At 40.8% G+C, this 17,636-nt stretch overlaps 1 protein-coding gene across 16 annotated transcripts in view; it reads left to right on the forward strand.

Moving 5' to 3' along the window:
• Nucleotides 1-17,636, forward strand: part of DGKZ (diacylglycerol kinase zeta) — a 170,319-nt gene that overhangs the window by 118,573 nt on the left and 34,110 nt on the right. For all 16 annotated transcript variants that reach the window (XM_061610872.1, XM_061610874.1, XM_061610876.1 and 13 more), the window contains 13 exons: nt 707-815; nt 1,722-1,817; nt 5,076-5,153; nt 5,681-5,737; nt 8,054-8,122; nt 9,004-9,075; nt 9,427-9,543; nt 10,705-10,776; nt 13,023-13,118; nt 13,300-13,382; nt 14,349-14,409; nt 15,256-15,369; nt 15,697-15,837. In XM_061610872.1, coding sequence (XP_061466856.1) covers nt 707-815; nt 1,722-1,817; nt 5,076-5,153; nt 5,681-5,737; nt 8,054-8,122; nt 9,004-9,075; nt 9,427-9,543; nt 10,705-10,776; nt 13,023-13,118; nt 13,300-13,382; nt 14,349-14,409; nt 15,256-15,369; nt 15,697-15,837 — 1,165 coding nt within the window. The remainder of the gene's footprint in view (nt 1-706; nt 816-1,721; nt 1,818-5,075; nt 5,154-5,680; nt 5,738-8,053; nt 8,123-9,003; nt 9,076-9,426; nt 9,544-10,704; nt 10,777-13,022; nt 13,119-13,299; nt 13,383-14,348; nt 14,410-15,255; nt 15,370-15,696; nt 15,838-17,636) is intronic.

A 17,636-nucleotide genomic window follows, 5' to 3' on the forward strand; every position in this document is an offset into this window, starting at 1 on the left:
TGATGGATTGATCTAGAGTAAAAGCCATGTGTGATCTTAAGCATGTGCTCTGGCTCTGAAATGCCCTCCCACTTCTCCCACCCTGATCAGTCTTGGAAGCAGCAGGAAATCTGGGCTCTGTTTGATCTTCTCAGGAGACTCACAAGCATTTGTAATTGTGCCTTTAGTCTTTTCATCCATTTGAAAGAATGATCTGTCCATGGAGTGATGCCACACACTCGTATACCCTGCTTCAGGAGGAAGGATTCAGGGCAATTCTACACTTTGGACTGCCACCAAGAAGCCACTTTGATTTTTTAAACTAGACCACCCCAGGCCTTTCTTCATGGCTGACATTTGCAGTGGCATGTTACAAATTGTCCAATCCATGTGGTGAACTGCTACATGAAAATGGCTTGCCATATATTAGCAGTTACTGTGTGGCATGACTTAAAGTGGCTATGAAGTATAATCCTGTTCTTACTGCCACAATAATAGATAGAAGGTGTGACTCGCTGGGTATTGCTGAGTAGGCTAAGTGTTGCCTGCTCTGTGATTTCTGAGGATTTCTGCCTCATTCTAAACTGCTTGCTAGGATTGGAGATTCATGGGGTCTTTTTTTTTTAAGCATCCCTTTTCCACAGAACTTATGAATGCTGCATTTAGGAATAATAATTATTGATATATTCTAGATGTTCTTACAGACATTCTTCTTCCTGTCTTTCAGAAAAGCTATTGCCAAGTCTGGTCTCCAGCACATGGTATCCCAGCCAACCCCCGCATTAGCCTTGAGAAGTGACTCAGAGAGGGAAATTCGCAGTACTGTTGACTGGAGCGTAAGTTCCATCTCCTCCTCTGGGAGGCTGGGGGGAAAGGAAACATAATAGACGGGTTCTTTACCACTGGCTCAGTTGCATAAGTTATGCCGCATATAAATCCACACACTGCTGACCTTGTTGATTAGGTGCAGGGATGTCATTGACGGCGGAGTAGTCTGAAGTCAAGTCACTTGATGCAGCAAATAAATAAACAACAATAAATTAACCTTGCTGAAACTAAGCAGATCTGGTCAGTGCTGTCTGGGAGACTGCAGGGAACCCCATGAACATCACCTTGAGTTCCATGGGAGAAAGGCAGGAAATAAATAATGCATTTCTCTGTAATGAAAGTACCTGGGTCTCTGCAGGACATTGTCTGCGGTCCCAGTTGTGTGCTGTACAGTACCGCACTCAACTGGCTGCAGGAGAAGCTGCCGACTGGAACTGAAAGTTGTCTATAAGGAGAAACTTTTTCAAATCTGTTTTTCTCCCCTCCCCAAACTATACCTGAAAGTATGTGGCCATTCTATACTTCCTGTTGGCCAGAACCATTGCTTTGTGATGTTTGTTGGCTGGACCAAATCCCCTCAGCTGCACTTGGTGGAAACAGCCTTGCCTGGGGTGGGAAGCTGCCAGGTTCATCAAACTGTATGTTTCTTTGTGCCCACTTCATGCCAATCGCAGATACTGGTGGGCACAGGGAAGGGGAGTGTGCAACATGATGATGCCTTGTCATAAGCAGAATCTTGCCCCAAGGAAGTAGCTGTGTCATGGCTAAGATAATATGTAGGTTCCCTCTCCCCAAATTAACCTTTTGGGCTGAGTCCTGAAGCTGAAAACTCTGATAAAATCATGTTCAAGTTCTAAATTGAGTGTGACTTTCCAACAGTACTGTGGAATGACAACATTGCCTCTGTCTTTCAGGAAACTGCAGTTTATGGGGAGCACATCTGGTTTGAAACCAATGTCTCTGGGGACTTCTGCTATGTGGGGGAACAAAACTGTGTTGCAAAAATGCTGGTAAGTTTTGGTAAGAGGCTGCCCCTGCCTGGTAAACTTGATCAGTGTGTAAGACTGCACCACCATCTAGTGGAGAAATCAGAAATCATCTTCACATCCCAAAGATCGATCTGACAGAGGTCATATGAGGAAATATTTTTGTTTGGAGAGATAAGGATTGTGTAAGGGAAAAAGTGGATCTTCATATTGCTGCTAATGATGCAGTAGATATTACTACCTGATCATTTTAAAGAATTCTTAGCAGAAAGTGTGGGATTTGGTCTCTAGCACAAAGTAATGGAATAAGAGAAGAGGTCCTCTTGTGGATCATTAATTGGTTACGTAGCAGAAAGCAGAGAGTAGCAATAAATGGACAGTTCTTCCAGTGGTGGACTGTAGAAAGTGGAGTCCCCCAAGGATCAGTATTGGAACCTGTGCTTTCTAAATGTTCATAAATGATCTAGAGTTAGGGTTGAGCAGTGAGGTGGCCAAGTTTGGTAATGATACTAAATTGTTCAGAGTTGTTAAAACAAAAAGGGATTGCAAACAACTCCAAAAGGACCTCTCCAAATTGAGTGAATGGGCAGTAAAATGGCAAATGAAATTAAATGTAAATAAGTATAAAGTTATGCATATTGCAGCAAAAAATCTTGATTTCACATATACACTCATGGGGTCTGAACTGGCAGTGACTAACCAGGAAGGAGGCCTTGTGGTCGTAGTGGATAGCTTGATGAAGATGTTGACCCAGTGTGCACCAGCGGTGAAAAAGGTAAAGTCCACGCTAGGGATCATTAGGAAAGGTACTGAAAATAAAACTGCTGATACAATCCTATTGTATAAATCTATGGTGCGGCCACATTTGGAATGCTGTGTACGGTTCTGATTGCCTCACATCAAAAAGGATATTGTAGAGTTGGAAAAGGTTCAGAAAAGGGCAACCGGAATGATCAAGGGGATGGAACAACTCCCTTATGAGGAAAGGTTGCAGCGTTGGGGGCTTTTTAGTTTAGAGAAAAGTCAAGTCAGAGGCAACATGATACAAGTGTTTAAAAGTATGCATGGCATAGAAAAAGTGGATAGAGAAAACTTTTCTCCCTCTTTCATAACACTAGAACTCATGGACATTCAGTGAAGCTGAAAGTTGGAAGATTCAGGACAGACAAAAAATGTATTTCTTCACACAGTGCATAGTTAAACTATGGAATTCACTCCTACAAGCGGCAATGATGGCTGCCAACTTAGACGGCTTTAAAAGAAAATTAGACAAATACATGGAGGATAAATCTATCAGTGGCTACTAGCCATGATGGCTGTGCTCTGCAACCATAGTCAGTCACAGTATGCTTCTGAAAACCTGTTGCTGGAAGCCACAGGAGGGGAGGGTGCTCTTGCACTCAGCTCCGGCTTGTGGGCTTCCCATGGGCATCTGGTTGGCCACTGGAGAACAGGATGCTGGACTAGATGGGCCACTGGCCTGATCCAGCAGGGTCTTCTTATGTTCTTATCTGATAGTGTCCACAACACAAGAAGCCATTTTGCTTACTGTTTTAAAGGAGAAGGATTGTGATTTTAATTTTTCTTAGCATTATTAGTTGCATACAGAGAGCCTGAAAACATATAGTGTTTTTCTGCAAAAGACTCAAAGCAAAAATGGGGCAATATGTAATTGGTAGTCCACACGATTTTCATGCAGAAGGTCCCAGAAGGTCATGCATTAAAAGGCTGGAGTAGGAAAGAACTCTGCCAAGTCTTTGGAAAGCTGCTGCCAGTTGCACTTATTCTCTGGGTCAAACTAGATGGAATCCTTGTTGCATAGGATGTTCTTATGTAACTCATTAAAAAAAAAAGCTGGGAGGGAGCACTGAACCGGATTGGGACCATGGAGCAGGGAAAGGGAGGCTTTAACACCTTCCCCTGACATGGTTCCAACTGGAATGCTCTCCTCCAACCCTACCCTGGCCATGCCTTCTTTTTTTAATTAGAGGAAAGTTCTGGCTACTTGTCTTGTTTTAATGAATCAGCTATGCAAGTGCAAAAAAGTGTAAGAAATGTCACATCTAGTTTGGCCTGAGTAAAGTATATGTGCAAAGCAAAGCAGCTTCCTATGTAGCAGAGAACTATGGCTTAGTGGCACTTTGTGTACATAAGGTCCCGGTCTCAATCCCCAACATCTCTTACTAACAAAGAGTGGAGGGAGCGGAACTGTGGGAAAGACAGTGCCTGAGGCTTTGGATGACAATTGCCAGTTGGAATAGTTGATACTGGATAGATGACCAATAGCCTGATTCATCTTGATACCTTCACGTGAAAGGAATTCGTTGATGAAAGGTTGGTAATTCTACAATGTCCCCATACACACTATAACTCTACATACTTGTTGCTCAGCATTTGATGACCTTCCTTACCTTCCTCCCTTTTTTTTAAAGGAGAAAATTATATAAACCTCCTTAAATTTGAATTTAGCAGTATCAGAATTCAGGATATTTTCTTTTATACTGTGTGTTACTGGCTTTCTTGGGTGCCTCAAAAAAGTGAGTCACACTGAAAAACCTTTTCAGGAAGATTTAAAAATAAAGAAAAGCAGGAGGAAATGTAATCACAAGCTTTATTTTTATCTTGTGAAACTGGCAGGACTTTCCTTGATACCAATTCATCTAGATTCGTTTGTAGTTCTTCCCTTTATTGCATGATGTTTTTATATTTTCTCTTGATGTGGTTTTTAAAAAATTAGAATCTACCTAAGTATATAGAAGTGTGATAGAAAGAAACACATCTTTCCAGCTATCCCTTTGACTGCTCCCTGCTTGGGGGACTATGATCAATCAATGTATATTAATAATGTTATTACCTTGTTTAATTTTTGTAAATTGTACTGTTTTTATTTATTTGTATGTCTGTATTTGTGTTTATTTTTTGTGAGCCGCCTTGAGGGCCTTTTGGCCAAAAGGCAGGATAGAAATAAACCATAATAATGATAAAATAATAATAATAATATATGCCAGTTCCTGGATTCTGTTTGCTTCATTATGACCAAGAGGAGAGGGAGGCAGTGTGCTCCATCTACAGTGCACGCCATCTCCTTCCTCACCACTGCTACATGCATAGGGATGGAGGAGTGCAGACCGAAGAAGAGGCACTTTCAATGCAGCATTCCTATCCTACACCTGTATTTGTTCCATATGACTTCTTTTCTGCACAGGTGTATTCAGATGTTAAGCTTGCAGGTTTCCAGATGCTAGCTGATGATGTAAACATCTTGTTTTCCTTGTTTTGCAGCAAAAACCTCTGTCCAAGCGCAAGTGTGCAGCCTGCAAGATTGTAGTCCACACACCCTGTATAGAACAGCTAGAGAAAGTAAGTAAAGTCTACTTTAGCTGCTGTGCTATGCTTGGATATACGGGATCAACCTTCTTAAAAACAAGAAACATTTGTGCTGGGACCAGTGTCCCAAGAACACTTGAATGTCCACTAGGATAAATTTCTAAGCACCAAGCTCTCTTCATATTTTATCCCTTGTTGACTCTAAATGTAAATAACTTTTGCATTTTGAGGAGCCAAAGCTGATAGCTTTGCATTCAGAAGGTCTCAGATTCTGTCCCTGGTATTTCCAGTTAAATTATTTCAGGTAGCAAGGCTGGGAAATGCATGTGTGAGGGAGGGGTCTTGGAGAGCCACTGCCAGTTAGAGTAGATAGCATTGAGCTAGATGAATTGATGGCCTGACTCGGTATAAAGTATGCTCATATACTCAATTATTAATTGAGATGACTGGGAGGGAGGGAGGGAGGGAGGGAAAAGGGAATGTCAAAGTCTTCTGCATAAGACAGAAGTACTTCATGTTTTTAAAAAAGCTTTCTACCCCTCTTCCTGTTAAATCCATAGATAAATTTCCGATGCAAGCCTTCCTTCAGGGAATCTGGATCAAGGAATGTCCGAGAGGTAAGAGCTGTGTGTACTTCTTATGATTTTGTGGCACAACGGAATTGTCTGCATGCACACCTTGATGCCAGTGGCCGTGAAATACGTGGCCTAACTGCCCATAGTAAGACCTCAAGTTGTACAGCTGCATGAACTTAAGGTGCTAACCTGCACCTGCGCAATAGAAAGCACACTATCACCCCGCCCTCCTGAACATTTCTTTTGAGAATCTGCACATTGTCTGAGATTCCAGCCATTATCTATTATTCAAGGAATGTTTATACATTATAGTAATGGGTGGGGCTTCCTTGCGTGAGGGAGGAGTGCTTGTGGTCTTCTCATAAGCATCTGGTTCGCTGCTGTGAGGACAGGATGATGGACTAGATGAACCATTGACCTGATCCATCAGGCTGTTCTTATGTTCTATGCTAAGAAAATAGAGGGATAATTTACCAGTTAGAAGAGGGGTAGCCAATGTGGTCTGCTTCAGATGTTCTTCGACTACAATGCCTGACCAGCATGGCTAATGGCCAGGGATAATGGGAGTTGTAGTCCAGAAACATCTGGAAGACACCACATTGGCTACCCCTGAGTTAGTGGTACCTCTGGAGGGATTGATGAATGCTAGGAAGGATGTGGCTAATTGCAACATACTTCTACCATCTAGTTCTGTCCCTAGAGGAAGAGAACTCTCCATGGTGCTGAAAAGTAGAGGGTTGAGCCAATTAGAATCCATATTGGCAAACCATCAGGCAGCATCCATACCTGGAGGGAGATACTCTGTTAGCTCCACAGAGTAAACTGTGCTTCATCTCAACAGACTTTGCACTGGCCCTCAAGTTGGATATAGACCTAAACAAATTTCTCTTCAAATATCTTGTTAAAAAGCCAAGCAGTTTTTAACATACAGGCATAATATTCTCAACAGAGAGAGGTGTAATTATCATCTCTAGTAAACAAGTCACTATTCTAACCCTTAAAACACTTTTAAGGGTGAGGGTATTATTCTGATTTGCATTTTGGTGTGTTTGGTCTTGGTGGCATCAGAAGTGCAGTCTATCTCTGAGGTTCACCTCTCTAACTCTTAATAGGATCACCATTATAATGGATTTGGGGAATATCAGAATCAGCAAGGCATATTAAGAAGAGAGTACAGAAACAAACATAAAAATAAATACCTGATAGTATTTCCCTGTGTTGCTGTACTTGCAACTTTCTCTTTCAGCAGAGACAAAAAAAACTTTCTAAATTCTGTCCTATGAGCAAGACTTGCACAAATTTATTTATTTATATCCCACACATGGTCTTTATAAAATGGCTCTTGGGGCAGCTTACAATTAAGAATAAAGCAATAATTGACAACCATAAAAGCATGTAAACAATAAAACATTTAAAGGGCAGAAAAATAACGAGCATAAACATGGCATCTGTTTCTCCCTCTGAATGCTACCTGGAATAAAAAGTTTAACTAATTTCTGCAAGACTAAAGACAAAGTTATCCAGGCAGGGTTTTTCCAGTGCAGGGAGGGGGGAAAGAAATCCCAAGAGAGGGTGGGCCCATTGCAGAGGAAGCCCTGCTCCTTGCTCCTGCCAGTTGATTTCAGTAGATGAGACAACTCTTAGTGCATGGAATGGCTAATAATCACCCTTTCCGCGAACTTAAAAGGCACAAAATGCTTCCACCATAATTTTTCAGCATCCCATGAAATGAGCAGGTATATCATGTAGTAGATGAGATAAATGTGTATCCCCTAAAGGACCTGTACTCATTACACTTGTTAAATGTTTTTAAAATTTGAAGCGGCAGTGGTCCCTGTTGTTAAATGGACCAGGATTTTGTTCACTTTGCTGCTAAGGACAGCTGTACATATCATTCCTATGTATTTAACTTTTGTTTCAGAAAAAACATGTATAATCTTTGTGTAGTATAATGCCCACAGTCATGAGGTAATACATATGGCAAAAAAAAGTAGACTGTGGAGTTTCTTTGAATAAAATACCACAAAATATAGTTTTTAAAAGTTTTGATTCGATGCATCTTAAAAAGAGTGTGCTTATTTTCTCTTGAATGACGGCCGCTAAAATTTTTCCATTAGAGTGCTTTGCATTGGGCGTCTATCCTCATTTAACACTAAAATTTGCCTTGGAGGCTTCCTTTCGGAGTGTGAGGGGTTCTGAAGCAGGGGAAAGTGAAGCATGACTCTGTTTTGGATATTTAGGCAGTGTTGGGAGTCTGCAGCTGCTATGTGGCTCAGCCTAGATTTATACTCAGGGAAAAGTGTACATATAATTTCCACCCCCCACCCCTTCCTGAATTGTTCACATGTTTCTATGCAGCCTACAATTGTGCGGCATCATTGGGTGCACCGGAGACGCCAGGAAGGGAAATGCCGACAATGTGGAAAGGTGAGGGAAAACCTGTGTGTGTGTGTGTGTGTGTGTGTGTGTGTGTGTGTGTGTGCGTGTGTGTGTGCGTGTATGTATGTGTGTATACATAGCTTGAAGATACGACGCTGGAATTGGAATCTGCAAAAAATGTAACAGACCAAGGAATGCATAGTTTCTTCTGGGATTCTTATGCAACTAGAGCTTGTATTGCAGTTTCAGTAGATGGGAGTCTATATTGAAGATTTCTGTACTCAGAAGATGCTGCTCCATATTTTCTTGAGGTGCTGAGAAGTAGTGTATAGGGATATGGACATACAGTTGGCCTCCTCCGTGTCAGTTTTGTGTTGCCATCTGAAGGTACATTTATTCATTCAGGCCTTTGAGAGAACTTGAGTCAGTAAGGCCACATATGATACTTAGCTTATCAAGATGATTTCTGGAGTCTGGCACATAATACATTTTAAGATTGCATGGTATTTTTGAAACTTTTATGTGGAGTTTCATATATTATTGTATATAGCCCTATGATTGTGAGATGATGGGTGGTTTAAAAAAATAATTGAGATTTGTGGCCTACATCGCACTAACCTGTGTTGATGGTTTAGCATCTGCTATTTAATAGACGATTTTCAGAAAAGTATCCATGTTAGTTTGTTGTAGGGGGAAAAATACAAATCCTTTCAGAGCTATGAAGACTTAACACATTTATTGTGACAAGAGTCATCTGTCTGATGAAGGACACTCATCTATAAAACATTAATGTTTCAATATGTTTGTTTTTAAGATGCCACAGGTCTCTTTGTTGTTGTTACTTAATGGACCATAGGCTTATCACTGTGATATAAAAAGAAACTTGAAGTGACATGCAACTTTCTCCTCTTTTTTCTTTCTCTCTGCAGGGTTTCCAGCAGAAGTTCGCCTTTCACAGCAAGGAGATTATAGCCATCAGCTGTTCCTGGTGTAAGCAAGCAGTGAGTGCAGCATGTCCCTGTTTGCTAATTTGACCCTCCCTTTCAAAACCCAGCCACCCCTGCCACTTTTCCTTCCCCCACCCAAAAAATAGAGGTACTAGTTTTCTTCCTGGCACAAGTTGTTTTGTCTGTGTTGTTTTAAATATAGGGGAGTATTTTAAAAATGTCGTCCTCCCACCTGCAATCTGAAGTGATACAGTCCATTCCTTAGCACTCTACCACCTGGTTTCTGCCTCATTCTGCTGCATGTGTAGACCTGGTCAATGTTTGAAACAGGCTTACAGAAGACTGTGATTGTCCTTGGCTGTTCTGTAGACACTGACTGGCTTTCTTCTTTTCCCTTCCTTTCAGTATCACAGTAAAGTTTCATGTTTCATGCTTCAGCACATTGAGGAGCCCTGCTCACTAGGGGCACATGCTGCTGTTGTCATTCCCCCCACCTGGATTCTACGGGTCCGGCATCCCCAAGTAAGTGGCCCCCTCAGCTTTCCTCTATAAATCGGTGACTTTAAAGTTACGCAGATTGGAAGAAAAAATCTTAATTTCACATATTGTTTTTATGATGTTTTAATGTTTTTAGTGCTTTTGTTTGCTGCCCTGGGCTCCTGCTGGGAGGAGGGTGGGATATAATAATAATAATAATAATAATAATAATAATAATAATAATAATAATAATAATAATAATATGTGCTCATGGGGTCTGAACTGGCAGTGACAATCAGGAACAAGATCTTGGGGTCACAGTGGATAGCTCAATGAAGATGTCGACTTAGTGTGCAGCAGTGGTAAAAAAAGGCAAATTCCATGCTAGGGATCATTAGGAAAGTTATTGAAAATAAAACTGCTGATATTGTAATGCTGATGTATAAATCTATAGTGCAGCCACATTTGGAATACTGTTTGCAGTTCTGGTCGTCTCACCTCAAAAAGAATATTGTAGAGTTGGAAAAGGTTCAGAAAAGGGCAACCAGAATGGTCAGGGGATGGAGCGACTCCCCTATGACAAAAGGTTGCTGCATTTGGGGCTTTTTAGTTTAGAGAAAAGGTGAATCAGAGGTGACATGATAGAAATGTATAAAATTATCCTGTGCATGGAGAAAGTGGATAGAGAAAGCCTTTTCTCCCTTGTACCCCTGGAACTCATAGACACTCAATGAAGCTGAATTTTGGAAGATTCAGGACAGACAAAAGAAAGCACTTCTTCATGCAATACATAGTTAAACCATGGAATTTGCTCCCTCAAGAGGCTGTGATGGCTACCAACGTCGATGCCTTTAAAAGATGATTAGAGAACTTCATGGAGGATAATGCTATCAATGGCTACTAGCCATGATGGATGTGCTGTGCCACCATAGCCAGACGCAGTATGCTTCTGAAAACCAGTTGCTGGAAGCTGCAGGAGAGGAGAGAGCTCTTGCACTCAGCTCCTGCTTGATGGACTTCACATGGGCATCTGGTTGGCCACTTTGAGAACAGGATGCGTTGAGCAGGGGCTGGTCTTGATGGCCTATGATTCTGTGCTGGACTAGATGGGCCGCTGGCCTGATCCAGCAGGCTGTCATGTTATGTTTTTAAGATCTTATTTAAACCATCTCCTCATTTACATGGCTTCTTTTTCCTCCTCTCTAGAACCCACTAAAGTCAAGTAAGAAGAAAAAGAGGACATCATTCAGAAGGAAATCCAGCAAGAAGGGTCCTGAGGTCAGAAAATAGGACTAGGATGGAGGAAGTCTGAGAACTAGAAGAGTATAAGATTCAAAGTGAAGAATCAGTGATGCTTAGGAGGCAATGCAGAAAATATTAGGCAGGAGACTAGTGGTTTTGTCTCTCCAATCCTTTACTTATGAATGTTGTTAGCATGCTGGAGAAAGTGGACACTTTTTAAAAATTTAAAATGTACATTCTTGTCAACAATTGCTTGTTTAACTTACAAACTGCAAAAGTTTTAATGTAACAAACTCCAAAAAGAATAATCAAGAGGTATTTTTGTTTCACTGAAAAACATTGAAATTGCATGGAATCCCCCAAAAGATTTGGAGGGGACAGAAGTGTATCATCTGAATAGAGGAGAAGGGAACCTCACTACAATAAGAATTTATCCCACAATTAAGAAGGGTAATTTTTTTTTAATATAAATGGAAATGGACTGCCTTCAAGTCGATTTCGACTTATGGCAACCCTATGAATAGGGTTTTCATGGTAAGTGGTATTCAGAGATGGTTTACCATTGCCTTCCTCTGAGGCTGAGAGGCAGTGACTGGTCCAAGGTCACCCAGTGAGCTTCATGGCTGTGTGGGGATTCGAACCTGGTATTATAAACCAATAATTATATATAGAAAATACTTTAGCTTAAAAGTGGTGTAATAAATATAAGAAGCATTTAAAGTCTAACTAAATGTATATGTTCACAAAAAGTCTAGAAACCTGCATACTTAATGTAACTACAAATATAGGACTTTTATATCTAAAATCAACTATGTAATTATAGAGATCAAAACAGTTGTGACAAATTCTCTGATCTAATTTGTGATACATTTTGGAAGACATAGGCTGTCTTTGAACGATCATATCTTGGCTTAAATAAGCCAAGATATGTATGAGCCTTTTGCCTGCTCATGCAGCCCCTTCGTGACACACTTCAACAACATGATGAAATTTCTAATCAAGCATAATTTCCCATTTTGTCCATACTAGGAAGCTATGGTTACTACATTTGGAACAAGCCGAAATCTTGAACCCCATAGTATAAGATTCTGGCTTGTTCCAAACTGGTAACCGTAGTTTACTAATTTAGACAAAATGGAAAACTGTGGTTAACATTTCATTGTGGAGTACTGCGAAGGGAGAAGAAAAGGGTCTATCATAGAATTCTGGTCTAATTCCTTTGGGAGTCTGGTTCAATAACCCATTCACTTCCTTTTTTGCCATAGAACAGGGAAGGGGAACCAGGGGCTAATGAGAGTTGGGCTGCAACTCCAATCAACCTTAGCCAGGGTGGCCAATGGTCAGGGATGATAATGGGAGTTGTAGTCCAGTAACATCTAGAGAGCCACAGATTCCTCATCTCTGTCACAGAATTACTGCTGTCTGGTAATCACCAATAATACACCGTTTTTGCTGCATGATTGTTTACTAATGGCTTTGTATGTAAACTTCTTTCTGACTGTTAGCACAGAGACACTGTAGCAAACAGAAGGCCATAAAGTTAAAATGTAAATTAATGATCATGAAAGTTTAGTCATTCATTTTAAGTATTGTTTTTAAACTGAGGGAACCTAGTTAATGTTGCCTTGATACCACAGAGTCAGTGAATCCTAAACATTTTTGATTACCTTCCTTTAAGGCAGCCTTTCCCAACCAGTGTGCCTCCAGATGTTGTTGGACCACAACTCCCATCAGCCTCAGCCAGCATTGCTAATGGTCAGGAAAGATGGGAATTGTAGTCCAGCAACATCTGGAGGCACACTGGTTGGGAAAGGCTGCTTTAAGGATTCAGGGACCTTTTGCTGCTCTACTTAAGGAAACTGAGGCAAAGCTGATGGCAATCTAAAGGGAGACTACTTGTTCCTTAGGATGGCAGGGGTTGAAGCCCAAGGGAGAAAAGACTGAAAACAACTTGATGAAACCTGACAAGATATGATTGAAACTTCCAGTGGCTCGCCTTTTCCCATTATTTTCATTCCTGTTTTTGGAGAGCTTGACAAGAAATGAACATAAAGGTCCAGCTTCTGTCGAACCCCTGCACCCCAGCTGCTTGTATTTCCCCAATAACAGATTATGCACATTTGTCCAATTTTGCCTCACATGTCCCAGAATAATGTTAGATTTAATGGTGATAGCAACTGGAATCCTACCCAAAAAACAATACCTTGAGCCTCATGAGCAAAAGTTCACATTTATTCATAGTTCTGGGTATTATTATTATTAAAATTTATTTATTATTGAAGGAAGGGCGATGGAAACCCTTCGTCATCAAGCCTGTCCCAGCACCTCTCATGAAGCCACTGCTTGTGTTTGTGAATCCCAAAAGTGGTGGGAATCAGGTAGGTTTATTTTTATAGCATTTTATTTCATTGGTTGCAGATCTTATGCTGATATATTTATCTTTTATTATTTATTGTTTATATGCTGCTTATATGCCAAAATGGTCTCTTTCTAGCCCTAATCCTTCTGCAACTGGTTTCCTAATTTCTTGAATCTTTTCTTTTCCCACACTTCTTTCAGGGAACAAAGATAATCCAGTCATTTATGTGGTACCTCAACCCTCGACAAGTTTTTGACCTCAGCCAGGGAGGCCCCAAAGAAGCGTGAGTATTAGTTTGAAAGCTAATATTCCTATCCCAGCAGAGAAGCCTTATTTGTACTTGACACAGGAAGGAAACTCCCATGTAGTTTATGTTCGTTTGTGTTTACATTTGCATCCTGCCTTTCTTCCAAGGAATGATCTTAAACACCTGGTGTTCTGTCATTGTTGAAGCTAAGCAGGTGTGAAGCTGGCTGGGCTACTCTATATAAGCTTCTCTTGGCTTGCTTTGTAAGGCAGGGCTCTTCAGCTGATGGCACTTGTAGTACCTGATATACTGTGAAGTACCTATGGTTGAAAAGTGCTGGTAATAGTGTAAAGGAAGAGTGGGATAGAAAAAATAAAAAATCATTTTAAGTAGATTAGCCTAAGAAAGAATGACTTTTCTCAGGTGACCAAGCAAACTTCATGTTTGAACTTGGGTTTTTCAGATTCAGCACAAATCTCTAGCTACTGCACCAACTTTCAGCTGGGCGCTAAGCACAGCACTAACATGAATTACTGATTGGATCTTTTACTCAGGCCCCCTACTACGTCCTGGAGGAAAAAGAGCTTAATAGTTTTGAGCCAAAACCCAGGAGCTAATACCCAGAAATCTAACAATGCATTCTTAACCATGTCCACTCAAAAGTAAATCCTGTTAAATTCAGTGGGACCTACTTCCAGGTGAGTGGGGTTAGGATCACATAAATTACCATACATAACCCAAAGCATGGTTCTTCCTTCCCAGTACCCTCTTTTTCTGACTTTGGCCATACAGCTCTCTCTGGAAGTATGAAGGTTATTGTGCCAGGTTGAGGATTGGGTCTAAAGGCAAATGTGTCCTGACTGGTTCTTATTCAGCTTCTTTGCCTCATACTGGGCATCTACATTTTTTAAAGGTTCTATGGAAATGTGGGAATGCTTCCTGTTGATGGTGCTCATTCCATTCTTCCCCTTTTAACTATTAATCCTTTTGGGCTTTGTGCAGGTTGGAGATGTATCGTAAAGTGCACAACCTACGGATTCTGGCATGTGGGGGAGATGGTACGGTAAGTGGCCATGATCCTTTTAGCACTTGATGAGCTATGAAGGGAACCTGGATTTTTGTCATAAGAAAATGAGAAGACCCTTGCAGGATCAGGCCAGTAGCTCATCTTGTCCAGCACTGTTCTCACAGTGGCCAGCCAGATGCCTCTGGGAAGCTTGCAAGCAGCACCTGAGTGCAACAACACCCCCCCATGTGATTCCCAGCAGCTGGTACTCAGAGGAATACCACATTCAACAGTGCAGGTAGAATATAGCCATCATGGGAAGTAGTCATTGATAGCCAATGTCCATTAGGAGACGGTTTTCTTGCTCTGACTCATATGAGAAGCATAGGTCCACCATGACCTATAATAATTTTATAATCATTCAAGACTACATGTCCGAGGTTGCAGCGTATTTCCTCTTCAGCTAAGATGCTAGCTGAATAACATACTAGAGACTGTCATTTCTGTGAGTACCACCTACACTGGTGGTTTGTAATTAGCATGGCTGGAGTTTCAGGGTCAATCACTGCGGTGACTGCTTAAATACCACTATCCTGCTGTCTTTGCTTCAGCTCAACATGTCCCTCCTGTCTAAAATGTGAGCTGCTTCTGATTCACTCTATATTATTCACAGATAATATTTTTTGCTTGGTTTTGGGTTAGTCAGTTCCAAACTGGATTAACTGGGAATGTATCATGGCCTAGGTGACCCACTCATGTGGCTTTCCTCCATTTCCTAACATTTTCCCTTTTGCCACTTTTTGGAGTTTGCATATCTAGGAAAAACAATCATGGCCAGAAGCAAAAACTCAGGAAGCTTCCAGCAGCATTTATGTCTGAATCTCTCTTTTCCTCTCTGAGTAGGTGGGATGGATCCTCTCCATTTTGGACCAATTGCGCCTGAACCCTCCACCTCCTGTGGCCATCCTTCCTTTGGGGACAGGAAATGACCTTGCAAGAACACTGAACTGGGGTGGGGTAAGACTTTGCCAATTCACTACCAATACAATACTTATTTGTGCTTTGTGAGAGGGTCTAATTTGAGATTAAATGGGACATAGAAAGCTGCCTTACACTGAGTCAGACCAGTGGTCCATGTAGCTGAGTATTGTCTACACTGACTGGCAGCAGCTCTCAAGGGTTTCAGACAGAAATCTTTTTCCCAGCCCTTCCTGGAGATGCCAAGGATTGAAATTGGGACCTTCTGCATGCAAAACAGATGTTATATCACTGAGCTACATCCGTTTTCCCACAGGAGCTAACTTATGTTCACTATCTCATGACAGTCAACATCTCAACCCACAGGGTTACACAGATGAGCCCTTGTCAAAGATCCTGTCACATGTAGAGGAGGGAGAGATTGTGCAGCTGGACCGCTGGAATCTACAGGTGGAGCCCAATCCTGAGTCAAACCCTGAAGAGAAGGATGAGACTGCTACAGATAAGGTGCGACCAACAACACCATCCTGCTCTTTTAGGGTCGACTGCTACCCCCAAATCAGACATGCTCAGCATGTTTCTCTCTGGTTTCTTTCATAGTGAATCAAGTGTAAGAAATGTTGTGTTACATTAGGGAAAAAACGTCATTATTTCCATGTGTAAGCAAGTGAAATAACAATGAAAAAGCAAGCTCTGAATGAAGGTGGTAAACAGAGGGTGGCCAAAATGGTCAATTTGCATAGTGTAAAAAGGTCAGCCATGGGATATCTCTAAGAATCTGCTTTTAACCACAAAATACACATTAAGGCCACCCACCCCTGGGGTTTTAGATGCATAGAAGTCCCCTCATTCCCTTGATGTTCATGGCACTTGTGTGACAAAGGACTGTTACTATAGCTGCCATTTCACTCCATCCTTAATCGACTTGAAGGCACATAACAACTACATCACCTCATGGGCAGGAGAGTTTTTCATTTGAGTTGTGTTTAGAGATGTGGCCTGGAAAAATTTGGAAAAAATCCAGTTTCTTTCCATTTTTTCCCGAAGCTGTTTTTGTGTTTTTTTTTCTGAAAAATTGAAAAAAATGGATTGTGGAATGTTTTATTTTAGCATGATGAATAAAATGTTTCATTGAATCTTGGTCCCCCTCCCCCTTTTCTCAGTTCTTTTTATGTGAATGGATGCTTTATGTCTGCTTTACACTGTGAAGAACTAGCGGAGACATAAATAATTTTCTTTGTTATTAATGTTGATGGTTTCTTCTTTTTTTTTAAATTGGTTTTTGCTTGCTCCTCATAAACTGGCAAAACAAAAGAGGTTCCTTACAGTTCAAGATCTTGTACATCCATTTATTACCAAAAAAAAAGTAAAAATTTAAAAAAGTAAATTCAATTTGTAATAATTGTTTGAATAAAATGTACTTTTAATATACCAAATGTGATCATTTTATGCCAAACTAATGTGTACATAATTACATTTTATGTTCCTGAAGTAACAAAGTGACTTTGAATCTGTTTTGTTGTTGTTGTGGTTGTTGTTGTTGTTGTTGTTGTTGTTGTTGTTGTTGTTGTTGTTGTTGTTGTTGTTGTTGTTGTTGTTGTTGTTGTTATGTGCCTTCAAGTCGATTACAACTTAAGGCAACCGTATGAATCAGTGACCTCCAATAGCATCTGTCATGAACCACCCTGTTCAGATCTTGTAAGTTCATGTCTGAGGCTTCCTTTATGGAATCAATCCATCTCTTCTTTGGCCTTCCTCTTTTGCTACTCCCTTCTGTTTTTCCCAGCATTATTGTCTTTTTTAGTGAATCGTGTCTTCTCATTATGTGTCCAAAGTATGATAACCTTAGTTTCAATATTTTAGCTTCAAGTGATAGTTCTGGTTTAATTTGATCTAACACACTGTCTTTTTCGCAGTCCATGGTATGTGCAAAGCTCTCTTCCAGCACCACATTTCAAATGAGTTGATTTTTCTCTTACCTGCCTTTTTCACTGTCCAGCTTTCACATCCATACATAGAGATCGGGAATACCATGGTCTGAATGATCCTAACTTTGGTGTTCAGTGATACATCTTTGCATTTGAGGATCTTTTCCAGTTCTCTCATAGCTGCCCTCCCCAGTCCTAGCCTTCTTCTGATTTCTTGACTATTGTCTCCATTTTGGTTAATGTCTGTGCTGAGGTATTGATAATCCTTGACAAGTTCAATGTCCTCATTGTCAACTTTAAAGTTACATAAATCTTCTGTTGTCAGTACTTCAGTCTTTTTGACGTTCAGCTGTAGTCCTGCTTTTGTGCTTTCCTTTA

Source organism: Rhineura floridana, chromosome 2 (genome assembly GCF_030035675.1).
Source record: "Rhineura floridana isolate rRhiFlo1 chromosome 2, rRhiFlo1.hap2, whole genome shotgun sequence".
NCBI lineage: Eukaryota > Metazoa > Chordata > Lepidosauria > Squamata > Rhineuridae > Rhineura > Rhineura floridana.